The sequence below is a fragment of the Medicago sativa genome, chromosome 6 (genome assembly GCF_051527215.1).
Source record: "Medicago sativa cultivar Bolivia chromosome 6, Bolivia_mono, whole genome shotgun sequence".
NCBI classification, from domain to species: Eukaryota; Viridiplantae; Streptophyta; class Magnoliopsida; order Fabales; family Fabaceae; genus Medicago; species Medicago sativa.
Genome location: NC_140754.1, coordinates 45,164,790 through 45,189,929, shown reverse-complemented (window position 1 = coordinate 45,189,929; position 25,140 = coordinate 45,164,790). Strand labels below are relative to the sequence as shown.

Here is a 25,140-nt window from a genome sequence, read left to right as displayed (position 1 = left end):
AAGTGAATAACTGGGGTTTCGAACCCTGTCGCTACATATATTATACAATTTTTTCACCAACTAAGTTATGCTCATGGAGACAAATGTTTGTAATCATTTACATTACATGTATATATTTTTTCACCAACTAAATTGTGCTCATGGAGACAAATGTTTGTAATCATTTACATTACATGTATATATTTTGACAAAAAAAAAAAGGCAAAATTACTATAGCGATCCCTTAACTTAATTTCAGATAACAATTTTATCATTTATATATTTTTCAGGTTATTTTTGTCCTATTGATGAATTTGCATATGATTTTCAAGATTCATATTTATAATTTTACTTTGATATGAACTCTTCTTTGTTTTTTTTTTTAACAAATTTTATGAACTTTTAATGTTCAAATATATTGTCCTTCACTCATGCTTTAAGATAAATTTTAGATTTGATTCTTGAAAACTCATAAGTAAACAAAACAAAAGGATAAAAAAATTAGTGAAAAAGAATAAAGAATGAAATTGTTATATAAAATTTAATATAAAAGATAAAGAGTGTAATTTACCAGAGTTTTAACATACAAAGTTTTTCAGGTATACATCATTGACTGAATAACTAGTTTATCGATTTCTCATCATCTAAAGTTTATTGAATATATTTTCCTTTATAATGCATAGATGAAATCATATGTTTGGATTAAAACATTGGATGGCTATTCTCAACAAGTAGAGAAAGAAGTAGCAATTATTTGTCCCGTGATTCATTGGGAAGTTGTTTTAAATGGAAAGGGATTTTCAGAAAATTGTGCTGTGTTACTTCCACCTTGTGTCACTTCAACAAGTTTGGATTTGATACTTGATTATTGTAGGTTATACAAGAAAAAGGTATGTGATGTTGCCAACTTTCATATAATATCAAAATTACAAACTAGCTAATTTTCTTTTTATTCTCATTTTTGTTGATAGTTAAATTTTTTTGTAGTAGCAAGACTTAATAAAAGAGTATTTGATTGCTACTATATATCACAGGAGTGCCATGTATTTGATGAAATAATTTCTTCAAAAGATCCAAAGACGCTAGTAAAGCTAGGAACTGCCGCTGTATACCTTAAACTGCTGCTTTTGGTAGACATGATTTGCAAAGAACTTGCTCATCAAACTGAAAGAGCAACTCGTACGTGAAGAGATTTCTGATATATTTAACATACAAAATGATGAGATCCATGAGGTATATGATCATAACCAAAAACACACACATTGACACTTGACGGCTATGATTTTTCTTTACTTACATTTGGTGTTGATACAGGAGAAGTTAGTGAATATTATTATATCTTCGATTGGTGCATCACGTCTCAAACTTATGACGAAATTTCTACGAGTAAGACAGAGAAATCTATGTAAGGTATGTTTTACCTTTTTAATTCCATTGATATTGATGGCGACATGGACTTGCAATGGGTGAAAAATATATTTTACTCGAATGAGTAATGCTACTGACAATCTTTTTGAACACCCTATTTAATACTCACTCTTTTATTGATTGATTTGGTTTAAATCATTGTGGATCTACACTTAAAAAATTAATTGGACCCACGTGGTGGGACATACATTAATTTCATCTAATAAAAGCAGTGTTAAAAAGAGTGTTGAAAAGTGAGTTTTACTAGCATTTCTCTTACCCGAATTAAATGTTTAATAGTACAAAATTGTTACCCAAAACAAACAAAGATGTATACTTGGATGTTGTGAAAAATATATTTTACCCGAATACTAATAATTTTTTGTCACCATGTGTTGCAAATTATACTAAGGTGGTGGAGAGACAGGAAGATAAACGCCCAATTGATGATTTACTTGAATTCATCAATGGAGAAAATGGTGGTAATATTTCATGTCTTTGACCTTGACGACTTTGCTTGTTATAGAATTGTTTTTGTTCATTCATTCAATCATATAGTTTGTAGTAAACTCTCCTTGATAATTTAATGAGGTTTTTTTGAAGAAAGATAATTTAATGAGGTTAATACGCGATCTCTTCTTTCTTTTTTCTATGCATAACTTGCCTTAAAGATTGATATGATTTGACAGATATAAAAGGAGTTTCGACAAAGAAGAAGAAAAAGAAGAATAGGAGAAATAAAAATGAATCAAAAGAAAAAGAACTTTCTCCAAAAATTATAATTGAAAATGATAATAAGGTTAGAATCTTACCATTTATTCTTTTTGAGAATTCTTGTTAATTAAAGGATGTTAGCTTTGACTACCCTAGAAGGATATACATGTTTTGCTAGGTAGCTAGCTTGAGAAACAGGTCATCTCCCAAACCCTAACTACCTTATGCTAAAAACAAGCAAAGTCGTTAACAAACTTTTAACAAACAATACTAACTTGATTACCATGTGATTTAACCAAACAAGACTTGATTGAATCACAAATATATTATACTACCTTGAATTAACAACTAACATCCTACCTTTATTCAAGTTTCCACTTTCACCATACCAATAAAACTTCTTAGCTTGATGAACCTGTCACCCTTCAGAGGTTTGGTGAATAAATTTGTAAGTTGCAGCTCAGTAGAACAATGAACAATATTCAATGCTTCCTTGTTTACTTGTTCTCTAAGAAAATGGAAGGTGGCTTAAATGTGCTTGCTCCTTCCATGCAAGACTGGATTTTTGGCTAACTTTATAGATAATTTGTTGTCTATAAACAAAGCTATAGGTCTGTCAACTTCAATTTCCATCTCCTTAAGTGTAGCTTCAAGCCAAACAACTTGACAAGTTGCTAGACAACCTGCAATGTACTCAGATTCACAGGTTGACAATGCTACCACCGGTTGCTTCTTAGCACACCAAGAGATTAGAGCATTCAGAAACTTGAATTGGCAGCCTGAGGTGCTCTTCCTATATTGGTTATCCCCACACCAATATGCATCAGAATAAGCTATCAATTCTATATAATCCTCAGTCAGACAATTAGGTAACAAAATGCCATATTATAGTGTTCCCTTAATTTATCTCATCACTTTTTTGGCTGCTAGCAAGTGAGAAGCTTTTGGTTCACTCATTATGCCAACTGCATAAGCAATATTAGGCCTACTATTGCACAAATACCTCAGTGATCCCACAATTTGTTTGAACAATGTAGGGTCAACCAATTCTTCATCTTCATTAATCACCAGTTTCAAATTGACTTCAACTACTAATGATGCAGGATTGCAACTTACCATATTGAACCTCTTTAGTATATCAGATGCATACTTCATCTGATGCATAACTAAACCTTCATAAATCACATTGAATTTCATGCATAGGAAGTATGTCAGCTTGCCTAAATCTGTCATCTCAATTTCTTTCATCATTTGGCCTTTGAATGCGTTTATCTCATTCATGTTGCTACTAGTCACAATTAAATCATCAACATATAAGCAGATGAGTATCTGATTACCTGCTATTCTTTTCTTCATATAGACACCATACTCAGACCTGCACTTCACAAATTCTTGTTGCACAAGAAAATTGTCAATCATCTTATTTCATGCTCTTGGAGCTTTTTCAAGCCATAAAGAGCTTTGTGTAATATGAACACCATATCTTCCTTCCATTTGATTTTGAAACCTGGAGGTTATGTTACATACACAATTTCAACTAATGGACCATTTTAGAAAGCATATTTCACATATAAATGGTACATAGGCCAGTTTCTTCCACAAGCTATAACAACTATCAATCTCACAGTTTCTAGTCTAGCTACTGGTGCATATACTTCAAAGTAGTCAAGGCCAACTTTCTGCATAAAGCCCCTTTCTAGTAGCCTTGCTTTGTGCTTTGCTACTTCACCATTTGGCTTCGGTTTCAATTTGAAATTCCATTTAACATCAATGGCCTTCTTGCTAGTTTTAACTTGGTAAGCTCCTAAGTATTGTTTCTGTTGATTGCATTCAGTTCTTCAATCATAGCATTCTTCCATACCTTTTCAGTCATTGTTATTTCATAGTTGATTGGTTATTTCATAGCATTCTCCTTCTTCATTAACTTCATTGTCAGGAGTTATTTCATGACTAGCTATTCTTGTGGAAACAAACGTTTGTCTTCTTGAAACTCCAGTGGTTTGATTCCATACAATAGGTACCCCATCTTGAGTATCAGTTTCTTATTGAACTTGTTCAACTTGTTACTCTTCAATTAATGCAGGAATTGTTTGATTAGAACTCTTCTATTTCTTGTTGTAATCCCAAGCTTCAATTTCACAAACTTTAACATCTCTACTGATCACAATTGAGTGATTCAGAGGATGATAGAGTCTATAGGAACCTATTTCATGATATCTAACCAATATCATAGGATCACTCTTGTCCCCTAGCTCCTTTCTCTTTGCATCAGGGATATGCTTTTAGCACAAGGAACCAAAAATGCTCAATTGTTTTGCAGATTGCTTGCTTCCCAACCATACTTCTTCAGGAATTTGATCAAGCTTCTTAGTTGGACATATGTTTAAGATGTATGTTGCAGTTCTTATAGCTTCTCCCCAGAATGTGTTAGAAATTTTCTTCAATTTCAACATGCTTCTGGTCATATCAAGCAAGCTTTTATTCCTTCTTTCAGCCAAACCATTGTGTTGTGGATTACATGAGCAGTTACTTCATGAACAATGCCATTTTCTTCACAATACTTCTCAAACACCTTTGAAGTATACTCTCCACCTCCATTAGTTCTCAAAATCTTAATAGATTTTCATGTTGTTTTTCTACTAAGACTTTGAGTTTCTGAAATATATCAAAAACATCACTCTTTGCTTTGATTAGAAATAACCAAATTTTCCTTCTATATTCATCTACAAAACTGTTGAAATACTTGTTTCCCCCTAATGAAGGAACCTCCAATGGGCCACACACATCTGAATATACTACATTCAATATCTCTTTTGATCTATGTGCAATGCTAGAGTTCAATGGAAATCTAGGTTGCTTACCAATCATGCAAGTATCACATGTTTTGTTAGGTATCTCCAATTTAGGTACTCCTAGAATCATGTCTTTATCAACCAGTTGATTAAGACTCCTAAAATTGAGATGATCAAATCTATTGTGCCATAACCAGCTATCTTCTTCTTTCACAGTAGCAGATAAGCAATTCCATTTTATAGCTTTCATATCAGTTTGAAAGGTTCTATTCTTTGAAAGGGGAGTTTTCATCACTAACCTTTCTGAGTAACCTTTCTGAACAAGCTGACCAACACTCAGCAAGTTGCATTGCATACCAGGAACATATAGAACATCTTCAATTATTGCTAACTTTCCATTTTTTTCCTTCAATAGCAATCTTCCCCATTCCTTCTGCAACAAGTGTTATATGATCAGTCAATCTCACCTTTGTATTCTTTCTAGGATCAACTTCCCTCAACCAATCCTTATTTCCAGTCATATGGTTAGAACAACCAGTATCTAAGAACCATCTTTCTGAATTGTAGCTCTTATTACTTGTTGTAACCATCAATAACACTGTGTCAGAATCTGAATCTTCTTAGGCAACCTTAGCTTGTTCCTCATCATTATTTGCTTTCTTTTAATTACCAAACCAGTCCTCAGAAGCAAAGTGATCAAACATTTCACATTTAAAGCACTGAATTTTCTTCTTATCAAAACCTTTCTTCTTGTTCTGATAAGAATTTCCTTCCTTTGAAGATTCACATTTTTCTGAACCTTTGTTCTTGCCTTTAGACCAATCCTATTTTCACCAAGTGTACTTGGGCTATCAACGCTTAAGTATGTTTTTGTCTCACCAAGAATCATTGACAAAATGTAAATGTTCAATGCATCAACAATATCATTCGTAGGTGTCAAAATTTCCCCATTCTTTAAAAAAAAACGAAGGATCATTCATATCCTCCAAAAGTGATAAAATATGGTATCACCTGACTTTTTAGGGCAAGAAGAATTCTCAGTGATTCTTATTGGTAGATTGTTAAATGTGTTATCCTAGCACCTGAAATAAGCAATGATGTTATACCACTTTATGCTAAAGTGAAAACAATTTCTCCTCTTCATTTAATTGTTGCAAAAATTGATTCCCAATGAAGGTTTTATCGATACCACATACTCATAAATATGAAAAGTCCACCGCAATTCTCATCCACAAAACATAGTTTGTGCGATAATAATTAAGCTCATCATTAATAAGAGGAATTTACTATTAAGAATTCAAAGACAAGTTCGATTGAGCATAGATTTGAAATACTTCAGTCTCTTAATGTTTATCTACAACAATTCTCTATCTCCAGAAATGAAAATTTTCAATTCATTCTCAACAAAATCAAATATGTTATATTAAAAAACAAACATTTGGATTAAAAAAGAAAGGATAAGTGCAAGAATATCCAAACATAGTCGTAGGTCTGTTTAGCCAGAGTGATATTAGAAATTGTTATGTTTTCTATTCATAGTAGATCATCAAACAAAGCAACTGAAGATTGTCTTGTCATCTGAGTGATCCCTTAGGTCAAAGATGCATTTCCAGTTTCAAACATGTTAATAATATAAGAAAATTTTACTCAGGTAACAAAGAAATAATGATTGTGGCATAAAGTGGCAGCAATTTAGGAAAATTTGAATCAAATAACTGTGTAAAAATAGATGTAAAATTTTAATTTTAATTTTTTTTGAGAGCATGTAAAGTTTTAATATTAACCCCATTTTAATCTCCAACAGTTCCTTACAAAACTAAACAACTTCTATATATAAGATTTCTTGTCACTATGTGTTGCAAATTATACTAAAATACTTCACATGTTTCAGGATGTTGAGGTTGTGGACAAACAAACATATGGGCATCAAATTGACGATTTACTTGAAGACTTTAATGGGAAAAATGGTGGTAATATGTCATATCTTTCCTTTTTTATAGAATTATTTATTTGTTTATTCAATCATAAATAAATCTTGTAGTAATGTCTCCTTGAGAATCTAATATTTTTAACATACAATCCTTTATTCCTTTTCAAGCCTTACATAACTTGTCTTAAAGATTCATATGATTTGACAGATATAAAAGAAATGACAAAAAATAGGAAGAAAAAGAAGAACAAGAGAAAGAGAAAGAAAGAAAAAGACCTTTCTCCAGAAAATACAAGTGAAAATCATAATAAGGTTAGCCTATTACCATTTTGTTTTAACACTATTTTGTTGTCTTCATGTTTTTTTCTTAAAGGGATCATTTCTCACAATTGAATATATTTTTAGGAAAGCATTTCTCTTGATCATTCACATACCCATGACAATTCAGCCATTCCCTTAGAGGCCCCTTCAGAGGAAAACTCAGAAGCAGAATATGATAATGATTTTGATCCTTTAACAAAGGCGAAAATTGACTGGTTAGTTACTTTCTTTCTTTAAGTTCTTAAGATTTTGTGGAATAAGCTCAAAACTAATGCATGTAAATATGACAATATGTCTACATTCAAAATAACATACTATGAAAAAAATGTTGCTTTTCTTTATATTTCTATTTATGATTTATGAAATAGTCGATTCGCTAAGAAAATTGGTGTAGTCCGAGTAATAAGAAATTTCGTCCCCTTAATCATGTGGTTGTGAGTTCAACTTCTAACTCACTATTTGATTAAGGGGCCCTTGAAAGTATTGTACATGTATTTTACTCTTAGTATGAAAAAAAATTAATCATTCAATGAAATAGTTAGGCTAGACAACATGACTAGGGTTTGAATCCCGACTCATTCACTTATGTGTTTAAATTTCTAATGATTTTGTCATTTAGTCTATCCATCCGTGAAATATACCATTTTCCTTATATGGTGTTAGCATGTGAATTCTTTCGATCCCAATATTTTTCTAACGAAAATATATTAATTAACCAAACCTTTTCGGTGATCAAACTTTTTTCTTTTGAAAAATAATTGTTTTTTCTTTTGAAAAAAATTAAATTTCCAAATTTTGTTCCACTAACGACAAGAATCTATATGACGAGAAAGCTGAACCAAATCAAGCACTCTGAAAACCCTAGAAATAATTCTTCCTCCCAAACAAAGAAATATATTTACCATACTAAATATCATTCCCATCTCAGTTATACCGTACTTGCAACCTATAATAATAATTATCTTGTTGTTGTGAAATAGTATGGATAGCCTACAAAACACATATTTTGGGAGAAAATGCTCCATTCTATACTTCTTAGGAGCTCCTAATTCTCATATGCAAAATGATTATGAAAATATCATTTTAAAAAGAGGAATGGTACCAAAGGATCTCCCTCTCCAAAGAGATATATGATTTAGACGAAACTTTGCACTTCCTGAACTTGCACCAAGCATCATAAACTTTTCTATTTACCATTTACGAAACCCGAATCCACTTCTTTATTTACCAACCCCGAAAAACATTCAGCTGCAATTAAAAAGAGGATTGGTGCCAAAGGATCTCCCTGTCTTAAGCCCTTTAGAGTTACAAACTCCTCAGTTTGACTACAATTTACAAGAATCGATACCGACACTGGAGTTAAGCAGGACCACATCCGTAGCCACCAGAAATAAAAAACTTCATCATCCCTAATACATAGTCTAAGCAACACCGACTAACCGAGCCATACGCTTTCTCAAGGGCTCACCTTTGGAAACAAACACCTATTTTCCTTCTGTTTGCAAGGTATAGAATTTCATTCAGACTCACAACTCCATCCGAGATATATCTCCTTGGTAGAAAAGCATTCTAACATTTTGAGATTACAAAAACCAAAACCCTTTTTTAACCTACCAATAAGCACCTTTGATAATATTTTGTACAAACACAATATTAATGATATATATATTGGTCTATAATGATTCAAAGATTGGAGGTTACTTCATTTTTGAATTAGGACCACAAAAGAAGCATACACTGCTTTTGGGTGGCTTGGCATGATGATGGAAATCATTTAAGTAAGCCACGATATCCAGGGCTTTGAGATTAAACATGTCCGGTCGAAGGCTTTTATTACCATCACAACTCCATACCGTTTCTTGAACCTCTTCCACTATAAACGTACCAAACAACTCATTGTTATCCGCGACATAAATTGACTTAAACTGAATATCATCAAAAATCGCTCTTTAATACACTTCTCCCCCACCTTGATCACCTCAATGTAATTTTTCTTTCTATTGGATTTCCTACACACATGAAAATATTTTGTGTCGACATCACCCTCCGGTAACTACTTGATTTCTTGTGTATAACACTCTCCTTGGCCCTCAATTGTGTCTAAAACCTATATTGTAACACCCTTGTTTGCTACTTAGTTACCAAATAACCATTTACTGCAACTGAATCTGATTCATTCATATCTTTAACAACCTTTTCAATGTTTAAATCTAGCACCCGAAATACCTTCGTATTCCATGTTCAACCCAACAATTGTTGAATCGAAAGGGTTTAGGACTTCAAAGACTATCCGTTGCGATAGGCTAGTCATTGCGATAGGCTAGTCATGACACTCCCATCTGTACTAAACCAAGAAAATTGTTTTCCAAAGACTAGAATATCAACTAACTTCATAGTATCGATGAACCCGTTAAACTTCCTAAATTTTGCTAGATTGTATTTATCCGAACCTCGTTTACTTTGTCTTCTTGAAGTAACAACGTTTAAATCTTTTGCCACACACCACTCCCCTTCTTGAAATTCATTCTTTAAGTATACTCTCCTCTTACCAATCATGTTGCAAGGCAAATATACATTAACAAAGTAACAGGCGATGTTATTCCAATCTGCACAAACTCGCCTTCATACAACGTGTCTTTCTCTTCACTCTCCAATTTACACATCACGTTGAGGCATTTGGACATGTTTCTCTTAATAACATGTTATATTTTCTTGTTAACAACTTATATATGTTATGAGAGAGTGGCAGAGGATGGGTTCGGGGTGTTGAACAAGCCGGGATGTCTGAGTTCTCCTTCATGTTTTCCTCACTCTTGCCTTATAAAAAAAACACTAGAAGATTCTTATCCAAGTTAAATGAATTGAAATTATGTCATAGTTGTTTTACATATTTTGGAATTTCATTTACGTTTATAAACGCTTATATCTATTAATATTATACATCGACAAAAAATATATCTACTAAAATTATGAAAATGATAGTGTTGTTGTGTAAATTTTTTTTTTTCCTATTTAATTTTCATTGATTGAATTATGTTTCTTTTTGTATAGCGAGGTGGAATATTTTGAAAGACTGTTACGCTTATCTTGGCGTGAAAGGATAAAAATGAGTAATATCGGTATCTACGAACATCAATGGTTAAAGCTATGAACCAAAAGAGGCTCATACAAATGAAACTGAAAGGATATTTACAATTACAGTTTGGTGTTTCCTGAATATATTTTTTTATGCAAGTGAATATATCATGAATGTGCTGGATTTTTTATTACTGTTGCGAACACCATGTGAAAAATATTAGTTTCGTTATGATTTATAAGTAAAATGTCAAACTATTTTAAAACTCTGAATACAACATTGAAGAAAAATATAAGAGAGGAAGAGATGAGGTGATTGTCAAATTGTTTTATTTCTTAAAGTAGGGTGACTGTTTTTTTAGGTCGAGTATCCCTTGTATATTTCTCGAGTTATGGATGAAGTACTTTTGATATTTTTTTTTTCATTATTTAATTAATTTTATTGCTTAAAGAAATAGAGGAGAGTATTCTATATCATTTATGTTACAAGTGAACTCTATTTATAGAAAAATACAATATTATGATATGAGCCAATTGTGTGACCCAATAACTTAGTTATTAATGGCCATCCACTTACTTATAATAATCATAACACCCCTTTTTGTATGTTCATTGGAGTTTTCTCATGAAAATCATTCTAGAAAAAAACTAAAGGTGAAAAATTTTAGTGAAAAAAAGGAGTACAACATTATTTTCGGGGATAATCTCTCTTGTTAAAAACCTTATCATAAAAACCAAATGGTATAAAACGATGGTTTATGGAAATAAACTACATTTATATCTATTTATCTATCTATCTATCTATCTATCTAACTAACTAATTGTCTATATGTGTTTGTTTGCTGCCTGGCTGTACCTATTTATCTATATTATATTACTCCCTCCGTCCAATAGAGAAAGTCTATCATAGTCACAAATATAAATGTATAGTGTTTGGGCACACACACATCAAAATATTTTTTTAATAATAAAAAAGAAATTGATAATAAAATGATTTAGTCTTTTGAGAAAAAAGTTATTGATGTGTGTGTGACCAAATACTATGCATTTATATTTGTGTCCATGCAAGAATACCTCCCGTCCCATAATAGTTGAGCATTTTGTTGATTTCACACATATTAAGAAAAAAGTATATAAGTGAAACAGAAAGGAAAATATTTTTGGTGCATTGTAAGTATTAGTGCATTTTCCATTATCATAAATGCAAAGACTATATTAAATTGGGAGAAGTAAAAATTGTATTAGTTATAATCATAATTGGAAAAAAGTAATTTATATTGCGTGGAAAAGTGAAATGAGTCAATTTTCTTAGGACAATTTTTTTTCTTCAAATGACTCACTTATTTTAAGACATGGAAATATATTATAAATCCTATTACGTTTTGCAGCCATTATTCCTAAAGCCTAATTTTCTAACCAATCAAATCTACTGTTTAGACTGAAAAATTCACATATTAACCGAAATCATGCTAGCTAAGGCGATTTTTCTGCGAAAAGATTATTGTTCATGCATCACCTTCTTCAACCATTCTTCATATGTAGGTAACTAGTAAACCACCCACCGCCACACCTCTTTCTTCTCCGATCATCATGTCCAACACAATTATTCCATGGCCTTGTCTCATTGACTACTCTGATGACTCAGATCTTGAACAAAACCAATCAAATAAAAACCAAACCAAGTCTAACTCTAAATCCAAAACCACTGTTTCTTCAAAGAAATCTCCAATAATCCCTTCGAATCGTCTCCATGAATCCATTCCTGTTCATGTTTCCTCTGGAAAAGACCCAAAAACAAACCAACAACCACAAAAAACCTTTGCTCAAGCGGTCTCGAACTTGTGCGATATTCCCTCATCACAGCTCCCACAACCGGTGATCATGGGTGATAGAATCTCTATTACGATTCCTGAAGAAGAGTACGAGGCAGGAAGGCACACATGCAAGTACAATCTACATGCCAGGGTTATATGGCCAAAGGGTACAACCCCTCTCTCCACTTTTGACTTGAAAGCCAAGCTTTCAGGAATATTGAAAAATCTAAGCTTGTGGGGTGTAACTTCAATTCGTAAGAGTTTCTATGAATTTACATTTACTTGTTTGTAGGATGTTAAAAGGGTCAGATCTATCCCTTCATGGAATTTAAACCCTGGTATTTTGAAGTTGTTCTATTGGACCCCTGACTTTAGCCCTGAAAATATCACTAATACTTCTGCACAAGTATGGGATCACATCTATGGTCTGGCACAAGAATATTGGGGCCCAAAAATTTTGTTTTCCATAGAGGGGTAGCCACTCCTATTTGCACTGATGCTGCATCCTCAAAACCTATGATTGAACGAACCTTTTGTCTCTATGCTAGGGTTTTGGTAGACATGGATGTTTCTCAACCTTTGAGATATAAAGTTCTTGTGGAAAGAAAGGGTTTTGCGTTATTTGTCGAACTTGATTACGAAAATGTTACTGATTTTAGTTCTTATTGCAAGAAAGTTAGACACCACTTTGACTTTTGCAAGCATAGAATTCCTGATAGTGAGCATGAGGTTGTGAAAAATGACAAAGGACACATTAAACAAGCAAGAAAAGAAGTTATAGTGAAGAAGTATGTTGCTAAGGAACTGGGGAGAAATGTTGAAAACCCAATTGTGGTGGAGGAGACACGCAACAAAGGTAAAAAGTCTTTTGAGGGAAACACACAACACATAGGCAACACTAGTGGCACCAAGAGTGCAACTACTATTGCACAACAGAACCAGTTTGCAGCACTAGAGGATGAAAATGATCAATTGCAGATTATTAAAAATATGATGAAAGAAACTGATATGCAATTGGAGCAAGAGATTAATGACGAGATTGCTGTTATGCACAGAAATAATGAAAGTAATGAAGCAGACAACAATGAGGTTAGGGGTTTAACTGATGAAGATTCAAGTACACAGGACACTGACTTTGTGGATGCCACAAAACAAGTCAACAACTCTTTGGAGATGGACAATAATAGCTTTGTTAGTGCAGAAGTCGAAGATCAAAGTGATGAGGCTATTAGGAAACTAAACAATGATTTTCTCCAACAATCATGGGCCAACATAGAAGCAAATGATGAGGCGGACCAAAGATTAATTCAACATTTGGAGTCTGAGATTCCAGACAATCAAGGTGATTTTACCCTTGTGACTAGACCAAGAGGTAAAGCTTTCAAACTAAAAAATCCTGTAAATAGTAATTATGCAACCAGAAACAAAACTGGTGCACGTAAACCTTTTAGATGAAGATCATATATTGGAACATTAGGGGTATTGCCAATTGCCCATCTAGATTGGCCTTTAGAAGATTAATCAACCTTAATAATCCATACTTTGTTTTTTTAGCAAAGCCTTGGATGAATTTTAATACTTTCAACTCTAGAATAGACTCAACCTAAAAACCTTTGCCTTCAACTCTAGAAACCTTCCAAATCTTTGGTATATATGCTCTATTCAATTTAATCCCAATGTCATACACTCTGATGATCAACAAGTCTGCTTTAAACTCCTAATTAACAATACATAATTTTTCTTTTCTGTTATTTATGCCTCTACCAGCAACTTGCAAAGGAAAAATCTTTGGCAAACCCTAAGTTTTTTTGTTGTCTACTCATCCTGCTGCTCCTTGGTTAATAGGAGAACATGAACATTATGGTGCTCTTAACCCTGCCAGACCAGCCATTGCCAATTTTCATAGTTGGACTGATTCAAACGCCCTCCTACATTTACCAACTCGCGGTGCTCTTTACACATGGGACAACGACAGAAGTGGAAGAAGACATGTGAAAAGAAGACTTGATCGTTCCATTTGTAATTAAATCATGATTGATAGCTGCACCTCCATATCTTGTTTTACCCTAACTAAACACAGGTCAAACCATTTCCCTCTCCTTCTAGAATTAAAAACTGATAACCTGACCTTCACCTCTAGCTTCAAGTTTTTGAGAATGTGGACATTGCATAAAGATTGCAAAACCTTCATTTCTGATTGTTGGAATGAGAATGTGGTGGGGTGTCCCATGTTCATCTTAAACACAATTGAAAAACCTGAAAAAACAATTTGAAGATATAGAACAAACAAGTTTTTGGAAACATCCATGATTATATCATTAAAGCGGAGAAAAACCTGGACAACATTCAGGACAAAATCCAATTACACTGGCCACACAGATGAACTCCACAACCTAGAAAAATTTGACGGTGAGAAAAACACAAGAAGGGGGGTTGAATTGTGTTTTAAAAAATTCTTCGTTTCTCCTAAAAACTGAACACACTGATCAGAAGCTAAGTGAGACAGCTTCTGAAGTGATGGTCAGAATCTAAATGCAGCGGAATAAAACAGAGAAAGGGAAGAAGAACGACACAAAGCAATTATACTGGTTCCTTCCACAATCCGGAAGTAGTCCAATCCCCCTTGCACTTCCAAGGAGATTTCACTAAGAGTAATATCTGATTACAATTGCTCAAGCACACAAGCAAGAGACTTCCTTTGCTCAAGCACACAAGCTGGAGACTTCCTTTGCTCAAGAACACAATCAAGAGACTTCCTGCTCAAGCACAACTGCAAGAGACTTCCTAACTAAACAAATTTACACAGAAAATTGTTTAAGGTTGAACACTTGATATTCAATCAGAGGTGCTCACAATATAAATCAGATACAGACTCAATGGACTTAAGAATTTCTAAGATATGACTTTGAGACACAGAAATTCTAAGTGAATGCAGAACAATTTCAGCAGAGGTTTGGCACTTGTAAAAATGTTGTGAGTCTTTCGTTCAGCGTTCTTGCATTACCAAATCTCTAGGTCTTTACTCCTTTATATAGAGGTGTGAAAGAGACGTTGTGAAATTGCCAGCACACCAAAGAGTCGTTGTTGAAGCTTGATCTTTCACCAATGATCTTTTGCCTGATTTGGTTGTTGTCCTATGAAGAACCAATTTGAAATCCATTCCTTATCCAAAGGAACATATATGCAGGCGAGACCGTATTCTGGAGCTGTTTTCTTGTCTTGTAGCGTGGACACAAAACAGAGTAGTGGAGAACGTGGTTGTACAATTCGTACAAAGTACAATGTCAACGCTTTCGTCCAAATTGCAAGCACATGCCTTCAAACACCTTTGAAATGACCGTTGCAATGTTCCACTAATTTTCTGCTGTGTTTTCGAATCCAATAGACAGCTTTTGCAATGTAGATTCTTCAATTCTTTGAATCTTCTGCAAATCCAGTTGATCTTCAGCTTCTGGTGAAATGACTTCTGATGAGGCAGCTTCTGATGATGCAGCTTCTGATGAAGCAACTTCTGCAGCTTCTGATGGTGCAGCTTCTTCTGCTTCTGATGATGCAGCTTCTGATAATGTGGCTTCTGGACTTCTTGTCTTCAGGAGCACTATTCTTCAGGAGCGCGTTTTACTCTCTTCAGGAGCAGCTTGACTTCAGGAGCGCTTTCCACTTTCAGGAGCGTATTGCCTTCAGAATCGTCTAAGCTTCATTTCCATTTGCTCTTTATTTGCTCATTCAGAACCAATTAATGATGTAACTTTAACTATGGTCCTGTACACTTGAACAAATATTAGCTAGTCCAATTTACAATTTTTAATACCTTGTTATCATCAAAACTCTTTGAGGTTCATTGTTAAACACATTTTGTTCCAACAATCTCCCCCTTTTTGATGATGACAAACAATAGTATTTAAAAATTGATCAATTGTTGTTAATCTAATTAACAAGTTGACCTTTGGGGTTCTGAGGTTTGTAAGCTCAGAGTCTGAGGTTTGTAAGCTCTAACTCCCCCTTAGTCTGATAGTCTTTAAGGTGAGGTTTGTAAGCTCCCCCTAAGTTCTATCCAGGTTAATTAAATTCATTTTTCGCACAATAATATCAGAGCAAAAAAAAATGAAAGAATTGACTTATAGATAAGAAGAATGGTTCAATTAATTGTTATTTGAAATTTGATACTCCCCCTTTTTGATACACCGATAAAAAGGATAGAAATTTTCAAAATTTTCAAACATTAATTAATGGGACTCAGAGCCTTTAAATACTATCACATATACTCCCCCTTTTGTCATTAGCAAAAAGACATAAACAAAAAGAAGAGATGATAAAAACATAAGATTAAAGGTTCAGAGCATAATTCAAATAATTTTAAAGCATATTAACCATCTTCAAGGATTAAATAAACAAGCATAGCAAGCATTATTATCAAAGCAAATAATAACATACAAGGTATAAACAGTTAAAGATTTTCAGAAGCAGGAAGAATTCAGAAGCTTATAATATCAGAAGCAAAAGGAACTAATTCAGAAGCAGAAATGAACAAAGAATATCAAAAGCCTAAAAAGACAGAAAAATAAGCTAAAAGTGTGCAACTATGGGTTTGGCTTATTTCTCTAGAATCTTCTTCAGAAGCTCTTGAACATCAGCATACTTCTTGTCCATAACTTTTCTGTAGTTGTCTTCTCTGATCTTGGCTTCTTGCATATCAGCTTCCAATTTTGATATCTTCAGCTTCTGCTCTAGTAACTCTGTTTCAAGCCTGTCATTTTCTTCTTTGAGCACCTTGTTCTCCTGAGCTAGAGCCAGGTTAGGTGCATCAATTTTCTCCAGGATCTCAGAATGAATAATCAGATGCAGCTCCTTAGGCAGGAATTCATCAGGTTCTTTGCCTCTGATACTGAGTGGATTCTTCACCCAAGTACCAAGAACTTCAACATCTCCAGTATTCTCTTCTATGCCATTCAACCAATCTTCCAGCTTCTGCTTGGCTTGCTCTTGAGCCTCAATGCAGGAATCATGCAATGCTGAAATAAGGTTGACGACCCTTTCTTTGATCCTTCTCCATTGCTTCTGATAGCTTATTGTATGACCTAGATCATTTCTACTTGCTATCAGTCTGAGAACTTCAGAAGCAATATCTTCCCACACATCTTTTAGTACTTGAGAATCCAGGTAAATGGTGGGAGGTGAAGGTTGTTTAGAGGGTTTTGGAGGGGCTAGGGGAACAATTGGTAGGTTTGGTGATGATTGGTCATTTGTAGTGAAGGATTGGCTAGTTGATGGTTGGTCAGGAGTGGGGTCAACTACCATATCAGAGGCATGATCATATTGATCATCCTCAGAGTCTGTGTCCATATCACATACACCAGTATGGTGGATGATCTTGATGAGTTGAACTGGTGAAGAAGATATGGAAGCAGAGGTTAGCTCAGGAACAATGTGTTCAGGAGCGGCAGTTTCAGGTTAAGGTTCAGGAGTGGGTTTAGTAACTGGTTGTTCAGGAACAGAATGTTCAGGAACGGTCTTTTGAGGAGTGACTTGTTCAGGAACAGATAGTTCAGGAACAATTGGGGGTGATGACGTTGTAGGGGGTGAAGATTGAGGGGGTGAAAAGGCTTTTTCTGGTGAAGGGTTTTGTTGTGGGGGGTCTTCTGAAACAACTTTATCAGAAGCAGATGCTTCTGGAGTTGTCTCAGAGGCTTTCTCTGATGTTGAGGTAAAGCCAGATTGGGGTAGTTCACCTAGATAATGGCTTTCTAGGTGATCTAAAAGAGATGTGTCTTCAGAAGGAATAGAGGATGTGGTACAAGATGTGTGAGAAACTTGAGGTACCTTAGATAACATTGTAGAGTTATCTACTGCTTCTGAAGTTCCAGGATTCTGAACTTGCTCTACATTTTCAGCATCAGCTTCATCCTCGATTAGCATCCTTTCTCCTTCCTGTTCTTTTTCTAGTTCTTTCATGGCTTTCACTTCTCGCCTATTTGCTAAGAAGTCATCAGAAAGTTCCTTAGCCATTCTCTTCATGGCTGGAGTCATTTCAACCATGGAACTTTTCATATCAAGTGGAGCCTTCTTTCTTTTCAGCTTAGGCTCAGCTTCTTCATTTTCTATTTCATCCAAGGCTTCATCCAGCTGCTCTTCGGTGATTACCAGATCTGCCTTACCCTTTATTCTTTTCTGAGGAATAGAAGCAGCACCAACCTTCTGCATCTTTCCTTTATCCTTGGCAGAAACAGATTCAGCTTCAGACTTAGCAACTTTTTGCTTTTTGGTTTTAGCAACAGCAGCTTCTGACTGAGTACTAGTTCTGGCCCTCTTTCCTTTAGTAGGAGCAGCCTCCTCCTGAGGTCTTGTAACTCCCTCCAGGACATACTTAGCAACTAATTGAACTAGGAAATCAGAGTCACTTTCCTTAAAGATGGGAGGAAAGTCCCTGATTATCTCAGTTTCAGCAGTTGTCATCTCTAACCACTTCTCATCTTTAGGGGCTGTCTTGAATATGTGCATAGAATGCAATGTCTTGCTACTGATAGTCTTCACTGTAGTAGAAACTTCAAAGCATTTATCAGAAGCATCCCTTGTCTTTCTCAATAAAACCAGCACTCTCCCTTGATAAAAGATCTCAGAGAGCAATCTTCCATAGGGCACTTGTTTCCTTCCTTTGACTGTGCCTTCATTAATAGCCCAGCAGAGATGATCCATTACATATCTTGGGAAGTTTATCTTTTCCAGATTGGTCATGAAGTAAATTGCTAGCTTCTGTTGGTTGTTGGGTTGACCAGACCCACCTGCTCTTTGAAAGAAGCAATCGTTACTGAATTTCACCAACATTCTGTTGTGAATCTCCATTTCAGAAGGCTTAGCATCTTTGTTACCACCCAGAAGAGTGTTGTAGTAGTTTTGCAGCAGGACATCATCCTTCTTAACTATTTCTTGAAACCTTCCTTCTGCATTCATTCTACAAGCTTTAGCAATTATCTCCTCTGTGATGGTTACGGGAATACCCATCACTTCAGACCTTATCTCAAGGCTACTGAAGGAAGTGGGATTCAACTCTATCTCCATCTTTCCTTTCTTCGACCCAGCTTGTTTACCTGCTACCTTCACAGGCTTTCCATTGACGATTTCAGCCCTTAACCAGAAATCTTTGACCAAGTTCACATACGTTGGCCCATTTAGCATCTTGAAGTATCCGGACAGCTTCTGAGTTTCTACATAACCTTCCATGTCCACTTCGTGCTTCTTAAGTGAAGTGAAGTCCACTGGCGATTCTACTTGGACGATTAAGGATTTCCATGGAATATCCATAGTCTTTTCTTTGTAGACTGACCCAGATTCTGTTGCGCCTTGCTTGCTTGAAGTAGATTCTGAAACTTTAGAGCTTGATGATGCCATTTGATGATGATTGAAGAAGATTTAGAGAATATAGGGTTCTAAGGTTTTTGCGCTTACTTCGCAAGAGGTTTGAGAGCAAAATGTGTTTGTTGTGAGTGAGTAGTGTGTGAATTGAAAAAGTGTTTAAGAGTAAAAACGTTTGCAATTCAAAAGAGACAAACAAACATAACATTAATGACAAATTGGGAGCGCGTGAAAAGTACTTTCAAAGCTATTAAATCATCATTGCCCTTTTTGTTATACACCAACACATACAGGCCACGTAAGAAGTTCACAGAGTAACTACCAAGTTAGTGGGCCAGAAGTTACTTTTAAAAAGTAACTCCCAACGTTTCCACTAATTCAACTATTTGAAAGCAATAAATCCAGCTTCTGGACTTCAGATGCTGACGTCATCAGTATCAGAAGCGAGTTTTCCTCAGAACCTCAATAAAGAGCTTCTGATGGACTACTGCTTCTGAACTAATTTCAGAACCTAAAATCCTATTCAAGAGCAAGCAAACTTTAATCAGACATTTAGTGCATGTTCAAATTTTTCTTTATAAAATCAAATCTTTCAACAGTTAAAGGCTTAGTAAATATATCAGCCCATTGATTTTCAGTATCAATGAATTGTATATCTAAAATTCCTTTTTGAACATAATCTCTGATAAAATGGTGTTTGATTTCAATGTGCTTAGCTCTTGAATGCAAAATTGGATTTTTAGACAAACAAATAGCAGCAGTATTATCACAATAAATGGGAATACTGTTAGCAATTATCTGATAGTCTTCCAACTGATGTTTCATCCAAAGTAGTTGTGTACAACAACTTGCAGCTGAAATGTATTCTGCTTCTGCTGTAGACATAGCAATAGTTGTTTGTCTTTTGCTAGCCCAGGATATAAGATTATCACCCAGAAATTGACAATTGCCACTGGTTGACTTTCTTTCAATCCTATCACCAGCATAATCAGCATCACAAAATCCAATTAGCTTATAATCTAAGGATTTCCTATAAAGGAGTCCAAGATTAGTTGTTCCTTTCAAATACCTGAAGATTCTCTTGACAGCAGTCATATGAGATTCTCTAGGATCTGATTGGAATCTTGCACACAAGCATACACTGAATAAAATATCTGGCCTAGATGCAGTAAGGTATAACAAAGAACCAATCATACCTCTATACAACTTCTGATCTACTTTAGCTCCTTCATCTTCTTTGCTTAAGGTGCACGTAGGGTGCATTGGAGTGTTCATCACTTTACAATCTTCAAGTTTGAACTTCTTCAGAAGCTCCTTTGTGTACTTTGATTGATGAACATAGACTCCATCTTTGCATTGATTGATTTGAATGCCAAGGAAGAACTTCAGCTCTCCCATCATGCTCATTTCAAATTCATCCTGCATTAACTCAGAAAATTCCTTGCAAAGAGATGCATTAGTAGAACCAAATATTATATCATCAACATATATTTGCACAACAAGAATATCTTTCCCAAGGGTCCTTCTGAAGAGTGTAGTATCAACCTGTCCTCTTTTAAAATCATTCTTGATTAAGAAATTACTTAGTCTATCATACCAAGCTCTGGGAGCTTGTTTCAAGCCATATAGTGATTTCTTCAGTTTAAAAACATGGTCAGGATATTTAATATCCTCAAATCCAGGAGGTTGCTTGACATACACTTCTTCTTCTATGACACCATTTAGAAATGCACTCTTGACATCCATTTGATATAATATTATGCCATGATTAATTGCATAGGAAAGAAGTAACCTGATTGCTTCCAATCTAGCAACTGGAGCAAACGTTTCAGTGTAATCAATGCCTTCTTGTTGACTATACCCTTGTGCAACAAGCCTGGCTTTGTTTCTTGTTACTTCACCTTGCTCATTCAGCTTGTTTCTGAATACCCATTTTGTTCCAATAATGTTCTTGTGCTGAGGTTTGGGTACCAGATCCCACACATCATTTCTCTGAAATTGATTCAACTCTTCTTGCATAGCTAGGATCCATCCATCATCTGAAAGTGCTTCATCAACTGTTGTAGGTTCAATCATTGAGATTAGTCCAATCATTGACTCTACTTGTCTGAAATGTGATCTTGTTCTTCTTGGACTATCTTTGTTTCCAATGATTAGCTCCTCAGGATGTGAAGACTTGTGTTTGAATGTGTTTCTGGGAGGATCTTCTTGATGTGAGCCATCTTGTGCTTCATCAGAAGCAGCTTCATCCTGCGCTTCTGATGTGGGTTCAGCTTCTGGAATATCTTCAGATTCAGCTATCTGATCAGGTTCTGGAGTAACTTCAGGAACCTGTATCTCTGCAAAACTTTCATCTTGATTTGAAGTTTTATCTTCAAGCTCCTTGTCATCAAATTTAACGTGCATAGATTCTTCAACACAGAGTGTTTCTGAATTATACACTCTGTATGCCTTTGACCTTTCAGAGTAACCTAAGAAGATTCCTCTTTGGGCCTTGGCATCAAATTTCTTTAGGTAGAGCTTGTTGTTCAGAATGTAACATGTACATCCAAATTGATGAAAGTAAGAGATATTGGGTTTTCTTCCTTTAAAGAGTTCATATGCTGTTTTCTCCAAAATAGGTCTGATATAGATCCTGTTTTGAACATAGCATGCCGTATTCACTGCTTCTGCCCAAAAATGTTTTGGTAAATTGTTTTCATGAATCATGGTTCTGGCCATTTCTTGTAAAGTTCTATTCTTTCTCTCTACAACCCCATTTTGTTGTGGTGTTCTAGGAGAAGAGAATTCATGGAAAATTCCATGTTTTTCACAAAAAGCTTCAAATGGCTCATTTTCAAATTCTCCACCATGATCACTTCTGACTTTCAAAATTTTTGATTCTTTTTCAGATTGAATTTGAGTGCAGAAGCTACTGAATACATCACATGCAACATCTTTACTCTTTATGAATTTTACCCAAGTCCATCTGCTGTAATCATCAACAATGACTAATCCATATTTACTTCCATATAAGGATGCAGTACTCACTGGTCCAAATAAATCAATATGGAGTAATTCTAAAGGTCTTGAGGTTGAAACAATGTCTTTGGTTTTAAAAGATGATTTCACAATTTTCCCTCTCTGACATGCACCACAGAGTGCATCTGAATGATAATCAATGTCTGGTAGCCCTTTCACAAGTTGTAACTTACTAAGCTTAGAGATTAACCTCCAGTTAGCATGTCCCAACCTTCTGTGCCACATCCATTTCTTATCATTCACTGATAGTAGGCAAATCACCTTCTGATCAGCCAGTTCAGAAAAATTGATTTTATAAACATTGTCAACTTTCTTTCCTCTGAACACAATGGATTTGTCTTCCTTGTTGATTACTGTACAGTTGGGTTTTTCAAAAAGCACATCATAACCATTATCACAAAATTGACTAATGCTCAAAAGGTTATGTTCAAGACCATCTACCAACCATACATTATTAATTGAGGTAGAGGAATTACCAATAGTTCCTGTACCTATGATCTTGCCTGACTGGTTGCCTCCAAATTTCACATTTCCTCCCTCTTTCATTGTTAGGCTGAGGAACATGGACTTGTCTCCTGTCATGTGTCTTGAGCAACCGCTGTCTAGGTACCATGATCTTTGCTTTGGCACTGCTTTTAGACATACCTGCATCATTGACATTTTTAGATTTAGGTACCCATTGTTCTATGGGTCCTGGAAGGTTAGTACTTAAGGCTTTACTCTTCACTTCTTGTACCTTGTGCTGTAAGTTGGGTTGCTTCTGATTAACCATCACCTTAGGTTTTGGTACTTCAGAAGCAGTAACTGTCTTCTTCTGAAACTTAGACTTCAGAACCCCAGATTTTGGTTTCACCAGACTCTGAGGAATAGGTTCTGATCTTTTCAGGATCCTAACCTTTGAAGTCTTGGAATCAGATTTGATCATAGCCTTTGACTTAGAGTTCTTTGGCTTTGAAGTGATCTTAGCCTTAGAACTAGAAGCTTCAGGTTCTGATTGAACAACAGTTTCCAACTCAGCCCCTTCTGGTACAAAGAAGGTTTTCAGACCTTCCTTGATGCATTCACAACAAGATTTTAGATTGGTTTTCTCAAGTTTCACTTCTGGAAAACCAATTCCTCTGCCATTGTTCTTGTAAATGCTATAAATCATAGAAGCTACTCTGCTTCTGTCAATGCCAGATATAATAAAATCTTCAAGAGCAATTTCATGGTTACTTAAAGGTTTTTCATTACACTTTTCTTGTAGCTTCTGACATAAGAACCTGAGCTGATCTTCATATGTTTTACACATGAAGTCAAAGCCCCTAAGTCCTTGTTCAGAAGCTTTCAGATCCAAAAGAGTTGATTTTTGCTGTTGTACCAACTCAACATATTTTTCTTTTAAATCCTTCAACTCATTGGTTCTTACTTCAAAATGTGTAAGAAGTTCTTTAAGTGACTCAACAAGTTCATCTCTGGGAATTTTGGAATATACCTCGTTTTCATCTTCTGAGTCTGAATCTGATTCAGCTTCTGAAGTTGCTGTTGCTACCAACCCAACAGCTACCTTTGCATCTTCATCAGCTTCCTCTTTATCAGATCCAGATTCACTACCCAAATCATCCCAGGTTGCCATTAAACTCTGCTTAATCTGCTTCTTGAATTTGCTTGGTTTGAATGTAGACCTCTTTGACTTGTCCTTTGACTTTTCTCTTTGAAGATCAGGGCATTCAGCAATGAAGTATCCCGGCTTCTTGCAGTTGAAGCATCCCTTCTGATCTTCTTTCTTTGAGCTTCTGGAGTTACCCCTTCTGAAAAGAAACTTTCTGTTCTTCTTGGCCAGATATTGAAGTCTGTTTGAGAGCATGGCCATTTCAGCAGCATCTGGTTCAGAATCTGAACTTGACTGTTCTTCCTCTTCAGATTCAACCACTTTGAGAGCTTTTGATGACTTGCCTTTGGATGGAAGAGCTATTGATTTACTCTTCTTAGTAGACTCATGTTCATTAAGACTTAACTCATGAACTTTGAGAGAACTAACAAGATCTTCGACACTTAAAGTGTTTAAATCTTTAGCTTCCTCAATGGCAGTCACCTTTGGTCTCCATCTGGCAGGTAAGCTTCTGAGTATCTTGCTTACATGATCAGAAACAACATAGCTTTTCTTTAGAATCTGTAGCCCAGAAACTAAGGTTTGAAACCTTGAGTACATCTCCTCAATAGTTTCATCATCCTTCATCTTGAATAACTCGTACTGATGTACAAGCAGGAGAGCCTTTGCTTCTTTGACCTTCTTGCTCCCTTCATAATTTGAACAGAGAGAAGCAAACATAGCTTTAGCAGTGGATTTGTCACTCATCTTCATGTATTCTGCTTTGGGTATGGCAGTGACAAGGGCTCCTCTGATAATATGATGCTTCTTGTAGAGTTTCCTCAGTTCTGGAGTATGTTTCTTTCTATCCACAGCAGCTCCTTCTTCATCAAGAACTAAATCACCAACACCATCTTCCAGAATATCCCATAATTCTTCATCTAGGCTCATGATGTAACTGTAAAAGTTGGTCTTCCACCAAGAGAACTCTTCAGCATCTCCATTGAACTTTGGAACTTTTCCAACACTGGATTTCTTACTATCACTATAATCATGTGAGACATGTTTATAGCTAGTATCACCAGAACCAGCAGGAGGAGGAGTAGACATGTTTTTCTCAGATCTTTAACTGTTGCACGGTTAAGTGTTACACAACAGACCAAGGCT

The 25,140-nt window shown here is 35.3% G+C and overlaps 1 protein-coding gene across 1 annotated transcript; it reads left to right on the top strand.

Moving 5' to 3' along the window:
• The first annotated feature begins 662 nt into the window (after nt 1-662).
• Nucleotides 663-1,888, top strand: LOC146915468 (SKP1-like protein 21). Its single transcript, XM_085721356.1, has 3 exons — nt 663-869; nt 1,294-1,389; nt 1,799-1,888. The coding sequence occupies exons 1-3, from the start codon at nt 663-665 to the stop codon at nt 1,886-1,888; spliced, it is 393 nt and encodes a 130-aa protein (XP_085577482.1).
• The last annotated feature ends 23,252 nt before the right edge of the window (nt 1,889-25,140 follow it).

What these genes read in the sequence shown, in the direction of transcription:
- LOC146915468 (XM_085721356.1), top strand. Translation starts at nt 663, where the DNA reads ATGAAATCATATGTTTGGATTAAAACATTGGATGGCTATTCTCAACAA. An exon ending in GTAGGTTATACAAGAAAAAG is followed by an intron (nt 870 to 1,293) that starts GTATGTGATGTT and finishes GTGTTGATACAG; the next exon opens with GAGAAGTTAGTGAATATTAT. An exon ending in GACAGAGAAATCTATGTAAG is followed by an intron (nt 1,390 to 1,798) that starts GTATGTTTTACC and finishes AATTATACTAAG; the next exon opens with GTGGTGGAGAGACAGGAAGA.